The sequence below is a fragment of the Vipera ursinii genome, assembly GCF_947247035.1.
Source record: "Vipera ursinii genome assembly, chromosome: 4".
Taxonomy (NCBI): Eukaryota; Metazoa; Chordata; class Lepidosauria; order Squamata; family Viperidae; genus Vipera; species Vipera ursinii.
The window spans coordinates 9,920,696-9,937,841 of NC_139514.1; the positions used below are offsets into that span (position 1 = coordinate 9,920,696).

A 17,146-nucleotide genomic window follows, 5' to 3' on the forward strand; every position below is an offset into this window, starting at 1 on the left:
TCCATTGGCTCCTCCCTCTGGACTGGGGGCTCACGCACAACAGGGGCGGCAGGGGTCTGTGGGGTGGCACGGCGACTCTTTCGCTGCTGCAACCGGGCATCGATCCGCAGACAAAGATGGATCAGCCCATTCAGATCTGAGGGAATGTCCACGCGGGCCAGCTCATCCAACATCTCCTCTGACAAGCCATCCTGAAAGGCATCCACGAGCGCAGCCTCATTCCAGGCGGAATCCTGGCTAAGCAGCCGGAAATCGCTGATATAGGCCTGTAGAGGGCGCTGACCCTGCCTCAAAACTTTCAGGCGTCGGGTGGCAGTCTGCGCCTTAATCGGGTCCTCGTACATGAGGCGCATATGGTCACAAAACCCCCCAAAGTTATCCAACAAAGGGCTAGGCTGTGCCAACAGAGGCGTGCCCCAACGAGCTGCATCTCCCGACAGAAGGCTCAACACGAATCCCACCTTATCTCGGTCAGTGGGGAAATCAACTGCTCTCACGCTGATAAAAAGCTGGCATTGTCCCAGGAAGGCAGGAAACAGTTCTGGATTACCAGCAAATTTATCCGGCATAGCTATCTGACATTTCCTCCTGGGTGGGGGTGCAGCATGTACCTGAGCTTGCAGTTGAGCCACCTGAGCTGCCAGTAAAGTAAGTTGCTGAGTGAGCTGGGCATTCTCGGCAAGAAGCTGCTCCATCGTAGTAATAAGGGGTGGGGTCTGAAAGCAAACTGTTCTGAACCAGCCCTCTTCTGGCCTTGTAAAGGCAAACCCCTATTTAAGAAGAAGAGACTGGAGAGCTTCCAAGGCTAAAAGGCATCTGCCAAGATTTAATTACGCAGTTAACAAAAACACAAGAGCTTGTCTTCTCAAGCGGAAAAGTTGCTTTCAGCAACCCGCCCCTCCCCAAACACTCCTTTTATAGAGAGCTCAGGGCGTGGTCTCCCTGTGCCTCCTCCCGAGGAGTCTCACAGCCTTTCTTTGTTTGTTCCTGCTCGACTGCCTCCTGCGTCGGGCGTCCTTGAACAGGGCCAGCTGTGGGTCATCTTCCTCCGCACTCTCGGGCTCACGCAGCTGAGAAGAGGTCCCCGGCTGAGGACTCTGCAAAGCCTCCAAATCATCATCAGCCGGTTCGTTTCCCTCCTCCCCCACATCTGAGTCATCCGATACATCGGAGCCGGCTGTCGGACCCACAGGCTGGCCCTGAGTCACAACAAATAGGTTTGCCGACAAATCGACTTGGCTTGGGTGTTTGCAGCAGGGAATACAAGATGCATTAAAAAAAAACTTCATTTATTGAGACCAAAGGCCGCTTTTTCACATTTGAAAAGATCCTGTAAGTACAGAAGATGTTTTGGGCTGGATCCCACAGCCTGACTAACCACAGACAGAAAGGTCATCTATTCAGAGAAATTGCAAATATATAAATTCGGAGAGGGAGGCTGGCTGAGGAATTCTGGGAGTTGAAGTCCACAAGTCATAAAATGCCCAAGGTTACGGATCCCTGTTCTAACAGCTCCTTTAGTAATTTACCTGGAGGTACAGTATTAATGGGCCAGCCGTCCTCACCTGCATCCTCTAGATGTTTTGAGCCACACCTTCTCACCTGGAAACGCTGGAGGTCATAATCTCACACCTCTGGAGCCCAAAATACTCGCTGGGATTCACGTGGCGTCACTTTTACCATTTCCTCAACAAATATCAGCACTCAAAGACTTGTTCTTTGTAAGTCCATTTCCAGTCTTGATTATTGTTAACAGAGTTCTGATTCTACTGCTTTGAGGGGAAAGATATTTAGATCTAACATACAAGTCCAAGGTAGAGAAAGAAAGGATAACTGGGATGAGAGGGTTACAGGTAGTCCTCAACTTACAACAGCTTGTTTAGTGACCGTTACAACGGCACTGGAAAAAGTGACCTATGACCTTTTTTTCACACTTACGACCCTTGCAGCATCCCCAAGCCAGCTCTCTTACAACACAGAAACACACTCATTCCCCCACCCCATGGTTTCTGAGACCATTCCCGCAGTGATTTGAGGGGCTGCCACAAAGCCTATTCTTTAACTAATCTGGATACTTCATGAACTTGGGGGGACATGATAGCAGTCTTCCAATATCTCAGGGGCTGCCCCAAAGAAGAGGGAGTCAAGCTATTCTCCAAAACACCTGAGGGAAGGACAAGAAGCAATGGATGGAAACTAATCAAGGAGAGAACCAACCTGGAACTAAGGAGAAATTTCCTGACAGGGAGAACAATTAACCAGTGGAACGATCTGCCTCCAGAAGGTGTGAATGCTCAAACACTGGAAGTTTTTAAGAAGAGACTGGACAGCCATTTGTTTGAAATGGCATAGGGCTTCCTTCTAGAGTAGGGGGCTGGATTAGAAGACCTCCAAGGTCCCTTCCAACTCTGTTATTGTCATTTTGTTATCCAAAAGACCAAGAAGCAAAATGTGCTTAGCTGGTCTCAGAAACCGACTGCTGGGTTGGACAGACTTGAGACCTGATCCAGCAAGACAATTTTTATCTTCTCAGGTACATTTCTGGAACACAATTGGAGCCACCTGATTGATTCCACAACAATTCTATTTCCCCAAAGACAATACGTCCAGCTTCTTCTCTATTCTCCCCCACAAGTCCCACCTAAATGGGGATGTAAAGCGGAAAGGGCTACCGACAATCAGCTCCCATGCACTTCAAGAGATCCGTGCAGGAAAATTTCACCAAGGATTGCAGGTCTTTTCTTAAGCTAACAAACTCAAGAAACGATAACAATAGACGAGCGCCAAAGCAACATGGACTGCAAACTAGGCCAAGGTATGGAAATATAACAGAAAGTGCAACCCCTTTGATGGATGTTGAAACAGAAGACTTTCCTCACCCCCACACCGCACCACCCCCACCTGCCTGGTTACTGGGAAGATGAAGTACTTTGATTGTGGAAGCTGACAGTTCTTTGTTAAAACTCCATTTCTCAAGATACAACATATTAGATAACAGCAAGCATCAGGTGCTTTGGCATTAAATGAACGTGTTAAACCCAAACCCATTTCCATACCAATGCAGTTTGTTAAAACCTTCCCTCCCCATTCCTCAAGCTGCTGAACAAACTGAGTCGGGAATCTTACTTACTGTCTGTTATACTTGGCTATTTCATTAAATAGGAGTTTCCATCGCGGCCGTCCAATAAAAAGCCGACGGTTCAGCACTTTATATTTCTTGCCCATTATCTTCTGTAAAACAAAAACAAAAACAAAAACCCAAGACATTCCCGTGGGTGCACTTTACAGATTGCTGCCAATCAATCAACCTCCGCTTTACAATGTCAGTCTAAGAATCATCTCTGGACAACTGATGCTCAGTTAAATCCATCTATTAATATGTCTCTGTGCATGCATGCATGCGTGTGCATCTGGGTACATGAACATTCTCCTGCATCAAATGCACAGCTTCCTTAGCTATCTGTTCAGATATTGGTGCCCTGGCAAATCCATTCCAGAATCTGCTTTAAATGTTTCTTGGCAGGGGAAAAACAGGTTGAGCTCACATGACATGTCTTAATGTAGCATATATTTCCCCAAGAAATAAATAATATATTATGTCTTAATGCTATCCACCTGTTTCAGATAACTAGAATTGCACAACATATTAGATTCAGCTAAAATGGGGTTGGGGTGTCCCATATTACAACAGACAACAAATAGCTGGACTCTCCTAGGTCTAATCTAGTATCTTGCAGAAAACAAGATCTTATTCCAAAAAGCTTAGCGCTGTGGGGGTGAACCTATGGCACACGTGCCACAAGTGGCACACAGAGCCCTCTCTGTTGGCATGTGTGCCGTCACCCCAGTCCTAGGCTTTTAGCTGGGTCGCCATGTGCAAAAAAAAAAAAAAAAGTTCAATCAGTTTCAACTTCTCGCGGGGAAAAAAAAGATCTCGCAAAGTTGGAATGGATCGATTGAACTTTTTAGTCCCACCCAGTCTGCCGTTACTACTGCAGCCATGCCCACCCAATGGGCCACACCCACCCAATCGGCCATGCCCACCTGGCACGCAACGATACATAAATGGGTTTTGGGTTGCAGTTTGGGCACTCTGTCTCTAAAACGTTCGCCAACACTGGCTTAGCGTATCTAGACCAGTGGTCACCAGCCTTTCTGGCAACAGTGGTGGGGAGGGGGATAGTTTCGCACACACGTGCATCTCTTGCACAAATGCAGCTTTGCGCACTCACATGCTGCTCATGTGGCCCGGTTCCCAAAGGGGCTGTGGATCGGTACTGGGCCAAAGAGCGAGGTTGAGTATACCTGGTCTAGACAACCAGGCATTGTGGGTAATCTACATCAGTGTTTTTCAAATGGCAACTTTAAAGTGTATGGACTTTAACAACCAGAATTTTCCAGATCGCACAACGGCTAGGGAATTCTCTGAGTTTGAAGACCACAAATCTTAAAAGCTGCCAGTTTGGAAAAACACTGATCAAAATGAAGAATTCTTCAATTGTTAGTGTTGTTCTTTGCCAATGTTTCCAAGCATTGACATTCTAGAACAGGAGGTTTCAAAGTTTCTCAGGCTACAGAACCTGTTTCTATTTTTAAAAAAATAAATAAATCCCAGGAACCTCTTTTCAAGAAGCTCAAATACTAGAAAATTGGCAGTTTATTTTTTCACAGGAGTCTTGGATTCTGTGGAACACATTTTGAAAAATCCTCTTCTGAATGGCAGCTATCCACACCACTTGTCACCGACTATCTACTTATTGCTGCCTTCTTTAAGTTTAGTCTGACAATCAGGATGACCAGCATCTAAGGCAGGGCATTGAAGATAGAATTAAAAAGCATTTTTTTTCTTCCTAGCATTTTTCCACAAGTGTAGGGTCCCCCTTTTTTCAGATCAAGGTGTTGATCCATTGTTTGCAACAGGAATTTAGCCTGACATTGTCACCCAGATGGTTTTCATGTGTAAGGCAGGACTAGAACTCACAGTCTCCTGGTGGTTGGCTTAAAGTCACCAATTGGCTACTATGCCTAAGGCCGGACTAGAATTTGCAGTCACCTGGTGATTGACTCAAACTCACTAACTGGCTACTATGTCTAAGGTGGGACTAGAATTTGCAGTCACCTGGTGATTGGCTCAAAGTCACCAACTGGCTACTATGCCTAAGGCCGGACTAGAATTTGCAGTCACCTGGTGATTGGCTCAAAGTCACTAACTGGCTACTATGCCTAAGGCAGGACTAGAATTTGCAGTCACCTGGTGATTGGCTCAAAGTCACCAACTGGCTACTATGTCTAAGGCGGGACTAGAATTTGCAGTCACCTAGTGATTGGCTCAAAGTCATCAACTGGCTACTATGCCTAAGGCAGGACTAGAACTCAGTCTCCTGGTGATTGGTCAAAAGTCATCCAGATGGCTTTCATGCCTAAGGCAGGAGTAGAACTCATCATCTCCTGGTTTCTAGATTAAACCTCTAGACCAGGGGTAGGCAACCTTGGCTCTTTTATGACTCGCGGACTTCAACTCCCAGAATTCCTGAGCCAGCAAGAAGTCCACGAGTCATAAAAGAGCCAAGGTTGCCTATCCCTGCTCTAGACTAAACAGGTTCTCTTAGGTGTAATAAGAGCATACTTAGTTTACTGTAAAATAAAAGCAAGAAAAAATGACTCTGTTGAAAATCATCATTTTGTTGCTGAAGTGGTCCACATGCAAGCACAGACCACCATCTCTGGACTAATGTATCATGTCACCTACCTATTTTCCATCAACAATAGAATACTCATGGCTTCAATTCCATTTCTCAGGCTCCCAGCAACAGTGGAGAACCCATGGTACTTCAGGCAACCTTTTGACCTTTATTAGATGTGTGTTTTCAAGTATTCCTTGACGTAACAGTTCAGCTGCCCACTGTATTTTACTACATACCTGTATCCCCTCTGTTTGACTGAGGTACAGCTGAATATTGATAAAATCTGGCCGGTTTTCTTGCCAGAGCTTGTGCATAGTTGAAAAAGAAAAAGAAAAAAAATATCCTCATAAGTGAATTAGCATATTTTTGTATTTGTGGAAACAAAGCATTTCTATCATCAAACTCATTCTCTAGAAAGAGCTAGGTGGCAGCACCAGAGGGCAGGGCGAGAAACAATGGTTGGAAACTGACCAAAGAGAGAAACCACCTGGAATTAAGGAGAAACTTCCTGACAGTGAGGACAATCAACATCAGAAATCGTGGGCCCTCCATCACTGGAGATTTTTAAGAAGAGACATTCACCTGTCTGAGATGGTACAGGTTCTCCTGCTTGAGCAGGGGGCTGGACTAGAAGACCTCCAAGATCCCTTCCATCTCTATTCTATTCTATTCTATTCTATTCCATTTCTATTCTATTCTATTCTATTCTATTCTATTCTATTCTATTCTATTCTATTCTATTCTATTCTATTCTATTCTATTCTATTCCATTCCAATCCAATCTCTATTTTCTATTCTATTCTATTCTATTCTATTCTATTCTATTCTATTCTATTCTATTCTATTCTATTCTATTCTATTCTATTCCATTCCATTCCATTCCAATCTCTATTTTCTATTCTATTCTATTCTATTCTATTCTATTCTATTCTATTCTATTCTATTCTATTCTATTCTATTCTATTCTATTCTATTCTATTCTATTGTATTTTCTATTCTATTCCATTCCATTCCATTCCTATTCTATTCTATTCTATTCTATTCCATTCCATTCCAATCTCTATTTTCTATTCTATTCTATTCTATTCTATTCTATTCTATTCTATTCTATTCTATTCTATTCTATTCTATTCTATTCTATTCTATTCTATTCTATTCTATCATGTTTCAGTGGCGTATCTTGACAGCAAATACGTACATTTAAAATCTTGGATGTGTTTTTTTTTTCTTAGCTAAGGAATTTGGCTCTCCATTGTGATAAGACTGTGGGAAGGAGGAGATGTTGATCTCCATCCGCTCCTACTCTGCCCAAGTTGAGCCATTGGCAAGTATCCAAAAGGAGCCAGGAATCAAGAACCAACTTTCCAAAGCAGACATGTCAAACACAAGGCCCGGGGGCCAGATCCGGCCCGCGAAGTGGTTTCATGCGGCCCGCGAAGCCATCCTGGGAACAGTGAGGGAACGGCCCCCATTGCCTTGGCCCTGGCTCAGAGACCCTCCTTCTGCCAGAGACCCCCAGATCTGTCCCACTCCTGCCCAGGCCCCCATAGGCACCCTTGATGCCAACGATGTAGAGCTGGCCACGCCCACCCAGTAGGCCATACACACTCTAGCCACGCCCACCCAGTAGGCCACGCCCACCCAGGCCACACCCACCCGGCCCCCTGAGGGCAACCGCAATGCTGATGCGGCCCTCCATGAAATTGAGTTTGACACCCCTGGTCCAAAGCAACACTAAAAAGGATTGAACCAGGAATCATAGGTAAAAAGAACACATTTATTTATTTTATTTTATTTTATTTTATTTTATTTATATACCGCCCTTCTCCCGAAGGACTCACATAGCTACACAACACAATGAGGAACACATTGCTCAAACAAAATCACCCTGGGTCTCTGCTCTAACAGTTAGAGCCCATCCTGAACAGGTCAGAAGCTACCTTTCAAGAGTTCCAAGATACGGGGCTGGTTTGTCCATGGTGTCCAAAATATCAACTGAGATCCCATTGCATTTTTAACCAGAATAATTATAATCCTAATAACTGCATCAATGCTAAGTGGAGTTAGGGCTCAACTTTAGTTAAGATTTTGATTAGGTTGGGGAGGCTGAGTACACTATGGAGACACAGCCTATTTGGTTCAGCGTTCAAACTGGTCAGTTCTAGAGGAGATCAACCCTGACTGCTCTTTAGAAGGTCAGATCCTGAAGTTGAAACTCAAATATTTTGGCCACCTAATGAGAAGGAAGGACTCACTGGAGAAGAGCCTCATGCTGGGAAAGATCGAGGGCAAGAGAAGAAGGGGACGACAGAGAATGAGGTGGCTGGATGGAGTAACTGAAGCAGTAGGCGTGAGCTTAAATGGACTCCAGAAGATGGTAGAGGAAACATGCCAATTCAAAGAGATGGTTAACTGAACCTAATCCATCCCTAATATCTGACCACCAGTCCCAAGACAATGTTGTGATTCAGTGTCAGCCTGTGCTCCCAGCAGCTGAGTCTGAGGAATCTGAGGAGGTGGAGGAGGAGGGGTTTGGAGAGCCTTCGGTGTCAGAGGGAGGCTCTGATGCACTGTAGGACTCTCAGCCTGGCCCCTCCAGTCGTGTTCCTCATGAGACTCAGCTGTGTGAGGAGGAGGTGTCGGACTCAGAGGAGTCACAGCTGAATCTGTTCAGAGATGCTAGAAGCAGAAGGCAATCCAGCAGAGTAGAGCAGAGAAAATCAATGAGGCAACTCAGTGAAAAGAGAAGGGATTGAGAAGCCACGCCTTGGGACAGATAATAAAAGGGGAAGGTGTGGGCGGTGCTGGTTGCTGAAGGCAACCATTTGGAGACATTCAAAGAGAATCCTGGTCTGTTCTTGCGAATCTTGTTTGACTCTTGTTTTGAATCGTGTATTTTTGGTTGAAGAAAATATTCTGCTGCTTTTTTGTTTGAAAGACTTTATTATTTGAAACTGTAAATAAATTTGTGTTGGTTTTTTTCCCCAGCCTATTGATTGTTAAAAGGAAAAAGGGGTTGTCCCTGACACACAAACAGGGCCGGTCGTAGGCTGGAACAGAACAGACAATTGCCAATTATTTTTCATGGTACTATGGGGAGCTTAGGGAGTTACTTCCTCCTTACCTTGTTGTGCAAATTACAGAGCAGATCCGCAAACCAGTGGAAGGACAAGATGTCTCTGCACACCCAAATGAAGTAAAGTCTTCTGAGTTTGTAGCGCTTCCAGTCATCCCTTCACATATGGACCATGTTTTTGGGTTAGAGGCAATAAGAAATCACTAGTTAAAAATGAAGGAGCACTTTAATAGCAACAGCACTTAGACTTTAGAGCAGAGGTCCCCAACCTTTTGGGCACCAGGGACCGGTTCTGTAGAGAGAGGTTTTTCCACGGACCGAAGGGTGCGTGGTTTCATGTGCTGCCTGCATCTCACGGATGGGGCCTTGCTTGTGTGGAATGGTTGCTGGTATGCCGTGGCCCGGTACTGGTCCAGGGCTGGGGACCCCTACTTTAGAGCACTCCCTGAGCAGTTTACAATGTCTGCCTATTGCCCCCAGCAATCTGAGTCCTCATTTTATTAGCCTCAGAAGGATGGAAGGCTGAATCAACCTTGAGCCGATCAGGATCAAACTGTTGGCAGTAGGCAGAGTCTGCTTGTAATACTGCATTCTGGCCACTGTGCCCCCAAGGCTCTTTAAAATTTCTTTGGAGACATTGCTCTGAGAAGATGTAGCTGGTGCACCAGGCAACAATGAGTTGGCTAGTGAGACAACACCACCAGTCTAGAAGGACACCTATTGTAAAGTTGCTGCACTGTTGCCACTACGTTCTGGGGCCAAATCAAATTCTTGGTTGTCACTTTTAAAGTTCTACAGAGTACAGCACCAGGCAGTGGTGATCAGAACTGAGTCTGGTACCCAGCCTAGGCATCTATAAAGAAGTTGCAAGGATTCCTTGAGTCCTTCTCAAAAATATCTTCTACTTTGTGGAATTCCTTCTTCTACAGAAGGGGTGTCAAACTGCTGGCCTGTGGGCTGGACATCACATGACGTCATGAGTTTGGCACGTCTGTTCTAGAGGTAGATACAGTTCCCACCTTGCTCATATCTCTGAAGTGGCGCCTTCAGCTTGAGCTATCTTGGGGGTGTTACAATAGTTTGTATCTTTTTTCTTACATTTTTTGCACAAACTTTAATTTTTATTGTTCACTGCCCAGATTATTTTGGGCTTCACGCTGGCCAGAAATGCAATTAATAAACATACACGAATACTTTAGGATTATTACAAGAATTGCTCTTGGGAGTTTGCAGCAATTCAATCAAATGAGATAAAGCTTAAATAAAATCACTTTGGTACCCATCTCTACATTTCCATCCATATATTTGCAACCCCAGTTTGGTATGCTAGCAACTAGCACGGTCGGAGAAACTGCTGGCAATAAGAGTTTTTACTACCAAGAAAACTGCAAGGTAAAATTGTTTGGTGAACCATTAATAGTCTGCTCACCCCTCTCTTTTCTTTTTATTTCTCCCAGTCCACACAGTGGAAACTCACGTTTTCAAGTCATTCAGAGGGGAAGGCTGGAATTTACTGCAAATGCCCCTGTTTGATGAGGTCATGTCAACTGGAGCTCCTATGCACCAGGATTTTAAATTTCTGCACAGATTTAAGATCCCCAATCTGTAAATGTTGCCGAATAAAAATCACGTTGTTTTTTTTTTACATTCTAGGAGGAATCTCATTACTGCGAAATATCTTTGGTAAAAGTCTAGTAGGTCAATCTTGGGGTGATACAGGGGCTACTTTAATGCAATGAAGCTTACATACAGCAGGGTATTGAAGACAGCTGCAAAGGGAGTCACACCAATGCCTCCAGCTATGCACAGGCTGACTTCGTAATTGAAAGATTCTTCAAAAGGGCTCCCAAAGGGACCATCGACATGCAGCCTAAAGGACAAAAGAGGAACATTTTTAAGAATAAATTAAACACAGTTCTTTATCCACCTGTCTGAGATGATATAGGTTCTTCTGCTCAAGCAGAGGGCTGGACTAGAAGATCTCCAAGGTCCCTTCCAGCTCTATTCTATTCTAAACACACACACACACACACACACACACACACACACACACACACACACACACACACGTATATATGTGTATATCCCTAATAACTATAAAAATACAAATTCTGGGCATATCTGTACAGCAATATAAAATCCTCGAACTCCGGGATGAAAACAAAACAGCTGTTTATTGTTAAAATAATAAAAACAATAAAAACGACTATTTACAACCTAAAATAACCTTAGCTTTCGCTGTTCCACTGCCAGCATCATCAGAGTGAGTGTTTGGGGTGGGGAGTTCGTTTATAAATCCTGTTGACTCAAAGCTCTACCCACTGATCGTGTAACAGGGCTGCCCGTCCTAGCTAACCGTAATTGCTTTAATTGTCCCGCATATATGTATATATGTATATATATGTATAGTGGGACGCGGTGGCTCAGTGGGTTAGGACGCTGAGCTTGTCGATCAGAAGGTCGGCAGTTTGGCGGGTCGAATCCCGAGTGCCGCGTAACAGAGTGAGCGCCTGTTACTCGTCCCAGCTTCTGCCAACCTAGCAGTTCGAAAGCATGTAAAAATGCAAGTAGGAAAATAGGGACCACTACGGTGGGAAGGTAACAGCGTTCCGTGCGCCTTTGGCGTCTAGTCATGCCGGCCACATGACCACGGAGACGTCCTTGGACAAGCGCTGGCTCTTCGGCTTTGAAACGGAGATGAGCACCGGCCACTAGCGTTGGAAACGACTAGCACGCATGTGCGAGGGAAACTTTACCTTTTATATATATGTATATATATGTATGGCTGGCTCAGGAATTCTGGGGAATTGAAGTCCACGAGTCGTAAAAGAGCCAAGGTTGCCTACCCCTGGACTAGAGATAACCTGTAAGCATTTCTGTCTACGGAAATGCAAGAATCCAAATTTCAGCAAATAACTGCCCCAATTCTGCTTGATCACATTCATTGACCATCTTTCAGAATAGTTGGTATATCTCATACCTATTTGCTTCACAGAGAGTGAGAATCTATGGAACTGATTTACTCAATTTACCCCTGTCCTACTTCCATGCTGAGCCAACCCACTTATTCTGAGCCTATTATGTAGTCAAACCCTGAAGAAAACAAGGGTCTCTAATGTCATCTGATAGGTACATGGGGATTTCAGCTTTCCAGTTTAAACCCATTGCTCTAGACCAGGGGTCTTCAAACCTGGCCCTTTTGTGACTTGTGGACTTCAACTCCCAGGATTCCTCACTACAGATCCCTGCTGTAGTGTTCCTCAGAAACTTTAAGATGAGTGGGCTTCAATTCCCAGAAATTCCCCTCCCTACTGGAAGTTGAAGTCTACCCACTTTCAAATTGCTGCAGTTGAGAAACATTGCTCTCTAGACAAGGGGATCTCCAAACTTGGCAACTTTAAGGCTGGTGGACTTCAACTTCCAGAATTCCCAAGCCAGCATGGCTGGCTGAGGAATTCTGGGAGTTGAAGTCCACCAGTCTTAAAGTTGCCAAGTTTGGAGACTCCTGCTCTAAACCAACCAACACCCTTCCTTCCAATAGGTTGGCGGCACAGTCTCTTAACGAAAGGCCACTAAAACTTGGAATCCAGGGGCTTCAGATCACAAGAATGAAGAACATCCTACTGAATCTGTCCAATGCCCACTTATGTTTCGCATAGTAGCATCTCTCGTGGCTCATTAGTAGATGTGGCTGTTTATTTCCCCATTACTTTCACCTGCAGTCGTTATCTGGACACATGGTCTCCCTGACCTAGAAAGAATATGTCATTTCAAGGAATATAACCTTTCTTGCTGTTGTCCTCTGTGAATTTATCCAATCCATTTTTTTAGAAATGGTTGCCTGATGGGGTTGAAAACCCTTTGCCAAGTGAAATTATTTAAGACTCCTGCCTGGAAACCAGAATGTGAAAGGGCCCCAAGCATAGCTTCCAACATCTTCCCATTGTCTTGCATTTAACAATGCTTAGATATTCATGGAATTTCAAAAGTGCTTTATTGTAAGAGGTTGTCATGGCTGAGAAAACCAAGGCCGCAGCCTCCTTTGTCTCAGAATACAGACATTTAAGACGAGGACAAAGGGATTAGAACTGTAATCATTTCAGCTAAGTTGTTCGAATAAGAGGCTTTTTTTTAAAGAAAAAAACACACCACACCTTAAAAGAGCCTTGAGAGCTGTTAATTACACAAGCGTAAAAACTCCAGACAAATAGCTAGGCTCCCCATTAACTGTGGAGTGAAAAGAAAGAAAAAGCGAAAGCCTTGTGAAACAACATAAAACTTTCCAAGGTGATACTAACTTCTTTCAGTGACTTATAAGGTAGACCTTGGTTAAAAAAAACAACAACGTCGGGCTTAATGACTGTTCAAAGTGACAGCAGCCTTTGGAAAAGGTGCTTTACGGCCTGTGAAGCACTTCCAACTGTCACAAAATGTCATGGTATCCCCTTGGGCAGTTGTCACCTGATTGTAATCTGGGTGTTTGGTAACCAAGTCACACTTTACAACAGGGGTCTTCAAACTCGGCCCTTTTATGACTCATGGACTTCAACTCCCAGAATTCCTCAGCCAGCATGCCTGGCTGAGGAATTCTGGGAGTTGAAGTCCATGAGTCATAAAAGGGCCGAGTTTGAAGACCTCTGCTTTACAACCAATGGCTAAGTGCTCCGTGGGACCAGGTTGCCAAGCACCCAGACTGCAATCACAAGACTGCCCAGGGGAAATACAGCTATCCTCAACTTACAACCGTTCATTTTGTGACCGTTCGAAGTCACGACGGCACTGAAAAAAAGGGACTGATGACCGTTTTTCACACTTACGACCGTTGCAGCAGCATCCCCAGGGTCACGTGATGAAAATCCAGATGCTTCGCAAGTGATTCATATTTATGACAGTTGCCGTGTCCTGAGGCCATGTGATCACCTTTTGCGACCTTTTGACAAGCAGAGTCAATGGGGAATCCCGATTCACTTAACAGCCGGGTGACTGACTTAATAAGTGCAATGATTCACTTAACAACTGTGGCAAGGAAAATCATAAAGGGGGGCAAACTCACTGAACAAGCGTTTCACTTAGCAACATAAATTTGGGGCTCACTTGTGGCCCTAACTCGAGGACGTGTGTGCATATGTATCAAAATAATGCACAAAATTCCACTACATTAAGGACAATTATTTCAGAAAATATATACATTTTACACTGGAAAATGGGTGCATGTTTAGAAACAAGTGGAAGGAGTATATATTATTGTCTTTTTTCTCTTTAAAGAGAAATCTGAAGTTTGATGAGTCAAACATGGCATATTTGCCAAATGAGAAGCTGAGAGAAACCAATAACTAATATATTGATTATCCCATTATTATAATCCAAACCTGACAGTTCACTCATCCTTATCAAAGGTTACAATAATCTTCCCAATGAACTTCTAGAATTTCCTTCCTTATTGACAGTTATCAACCTACTCTATCAGTCATGTCTTCTCTGAAGGCTCCATGCTATGAAAGGCAGAAATGAACTGTTGTGATTCAGGGTCAGCCTGTGGGTTCGGCAGTTGGGTCGGACGACTCAGAGGAGGAGGAGGGGGGTGTTGAAGAGCTTGCTGAGAATAATATTGAGGCTCCACAGAGGCTCCACAGAGCCCTCAGCCAGGCCCCTCTCATCTGGTCACGACGCAGACCCAGCTGTGTGAGCCTGACAGTGTGGATGAAGATGACCCACAGCTGGCCCTGTTCAAGGACGCCCGACGCAGGAGGCAGTCAATCAGGAGTAAACAGAGGAAGGCAATGGGGCACCTCGGAAGGAGGCAGAGAGAAGCCATGCCCTGAACTGTATAAAAGGGGAATGCGTGGGAGGGCTGGTTTGCTGAAGGCAACCGCTTGAAAAGCTCCTGTTTCATGGTTCGTGTTTGCTCTCTTGCCTTCTTGCAGGGCCGGTAGCAGGCTGGTACAGAACATGAACTGCCATGAGCCTCCTGGTGATACACTGGCCACTATGGAAGACTATGTATAAGTGGCCTTTAATCTAATTCACCGGGGCTATCTTACATTCCTAAGAAATCCAGTTCGCTTCCTGTGTTTTTTTTCTTATCACTGAGATTTTACTGAATGTCAGTGAGGTGCCCTTTTCTATGCCCAGCTCTAGTCTCATTGACTGTGAAAACTTTTCCTCTGAGCAACATTTTCAAGGAAATAGACTAGTCCAAAGCAGAGGTCCCCAACATTTTGGGCACCAGGGACTGGTTCCGTGCAGAAAGGTTTTTCCCCGCAGACTGGAGGGTGTGTGGTTTTGTGTGCTGCCTGCATCTCACGGATGGGGCTTTGCTTGTTTGTGCGGACCGGTTGCTGGCGTGCCATGGCCCGGTACTGGTCCACGGACCGGGGGTTGGGGACCCCTGGTCTAAAGGATTTTTTTATTCTTTAGTTACACCCTTTCCTTCTTTTGGGGTTATAAACCTTACTTCTTTGGATATTTGTTAGTATGGTGTTAATGTTTTAATAAAAAGTCCAGGGTATATAACCGAATGGGATTAAACAGCTTGATGTCAAAACTGAAAGCGAAACAAATATATTTTACAGCGGTGTTTTTAAATCTGGGCAGCATTAAGACGTGTGGACTTCAACTCCCAGAATTCCCCAGCCAGCAAGGGTTCACAGGTCTTAAAGCAAGGCTGGCTGGGGAATTGTGGGAGTTGAAGTCCACAGGTCTTAATGTCTCTAAGTTTGAGAAACACTGTTGGTTATAGTGCAGTTTTGTTTAATCAATATGTTGTTGTTAGTTGCGAAGTCATGTCCGACCCATCGCAACCCCATGGACAACGTTCCTCCAGGCCTTCCTGTCCTCTACCATCTTCTGGAGTCCATTTAAGCTCACGCCTACTGCTTCAGTGACTCCATTCAGCTACCTCATTCTCTGTCGTCCCCTTCTTCTCTTGCCCTCAACCTTTCCCAGCATTAGGCTCTTCTCCAGTGAATCCTTCCTTCTCCTTAGGTGGCCAAAGTATTTGGAGTTTTAGCTTCAGGATCTGGCCTTCTAAAGAGCAGTCAGGGTTGATCTCCTCTAGGACTGACCGGTTTGAGCGCCTTGCAGTCCAAGGGACTCGCAGGAGTCTTCTCCAGCACCATAGTTCAAAGGCTTCAATTCTTTGGCGCTCAGCCTTTCTTATGGTCCAACGTTCACTGCCATACATTGCAGCTGGGAAGACCATAGCCTTGACTATATGCACTTTTGTTGGCAGGGTGATATCTCTGCTTTTTAGTGTGCTGTCTAGATTTGCCATGGCTTTCCTCCCCAGGAGCAAGCGTATTTTAATTTCTTGGCTGCAGTCCCCATCTGCAGTGATCTTGGAGCCCAGGAAAATAAAATCTGTCACTACCGCCACTTCTTCCCCATCTATTTGCCAGGAATTGAGAGGGCTGGATACCATTATCTTGGTTTTCTTAATCAATATGCATGAGGGCAAAGCTTCTCTGCAAACAAATTACTTTTAACAAACAGAACAAATTTTCCTCTTTTAGAGTATGGTATTCATAATCTCTTTTATTTTTTCTAGAAAAAGATCTGGCCTTTTTGTAAATGATGTTCCTTATTTTAATTTTGGGAAGAATGAATGTAACGTGTTGTGTTTTACGGCTCACCTGTTTTTTTAAAAACTTGGTCTTTTCATTACTAATGAATGGCTTGTTCTTACTTCATAATTCTGGAATTTTTAAAATAGAACAATCAACTGCTTTGGATTTGATTGTCACTGATGTAGGTGGCTGAGGTGTGCAACAGTGAAGATTAAACACGTCGATCAGTTAATAATTTAAGTTGTATCCAGCCTCTTCTTTTAACAGAATAAAAGAGTTGGAAGGGACCTTGGAGGTCTTCTAGTCCAACCCCCTGTTCAAGCAGGAGACCCTATATCATTCCAGACAAATGGTTGTCCAGTCTCTTCTTAAAAGCCTCCGGTGATGAAGCATTCACCATTTCTGGAGGCAGGTTGTTCCACTGATTAATTGTTCTAACTGTCAGGAAATTTCTCCTTAGTTCTAGGTTGCTTCTCTCCTTGGTTAGACCCAGGTGGCTAGAAAGGCCCAACAGAGGCCTCACTTTCTTAGGATCTTGCGGAAGAACAGGGTAGAACAACAGCTAATGACCCTCTTTTACCGGTCTACCATAGAGAGCGTCCTCTCGTATGGTATTGTGGTTTGGTATGCTGGTCTGACAGCCGCGGATAGGAAAGTATTACAGAGGGTAGTGAGCACAGCACAAGACATTGTGGGCTGTTCCCTGACACCACTGGATGACCTCGCCAGGGCTCGTTGCCTTGGAAGAGAGAGGAAGATTCTCAGGGATGACTCACACCCTGGACGGTATCTCTTTACTCTCCTACCATCCGGTAGGAGAT

General features: G+C 44.6%; 1 protein-coding gene across 1 annotated transcript in view; it reads right to left on the reverse strand.

The window, feature by feature from the left end:
• Positions 1–17,146, reverse strand: part of NOX4 (NADPH oxidase 4) — a gene marked incomplete at its 5' end in the record, with an annotated part of 138,434 nt that overhangs the window by 15,752 nt on the left and 105,536 nt on the right. The window contains 4 exons of the mRNA XM_083362136.1: positions 3,131–3,231; positions 5,921–5,989; positions 8,809–8,917; positions 10,511–10,630. Coding sequence (XP_083218262.1) covers positions 3,131–3,231; positions 5,921–5,989; positions 8,809–8,917; positions 10,511–10,630 — 399 coding nt within the window. The remainder of the gene's footprint in view (positions 1–3,130; positions 3,232–5,920; positions 5,990–8,808; positions 8,918–10,510; positions 10,631–17,146) is intronic.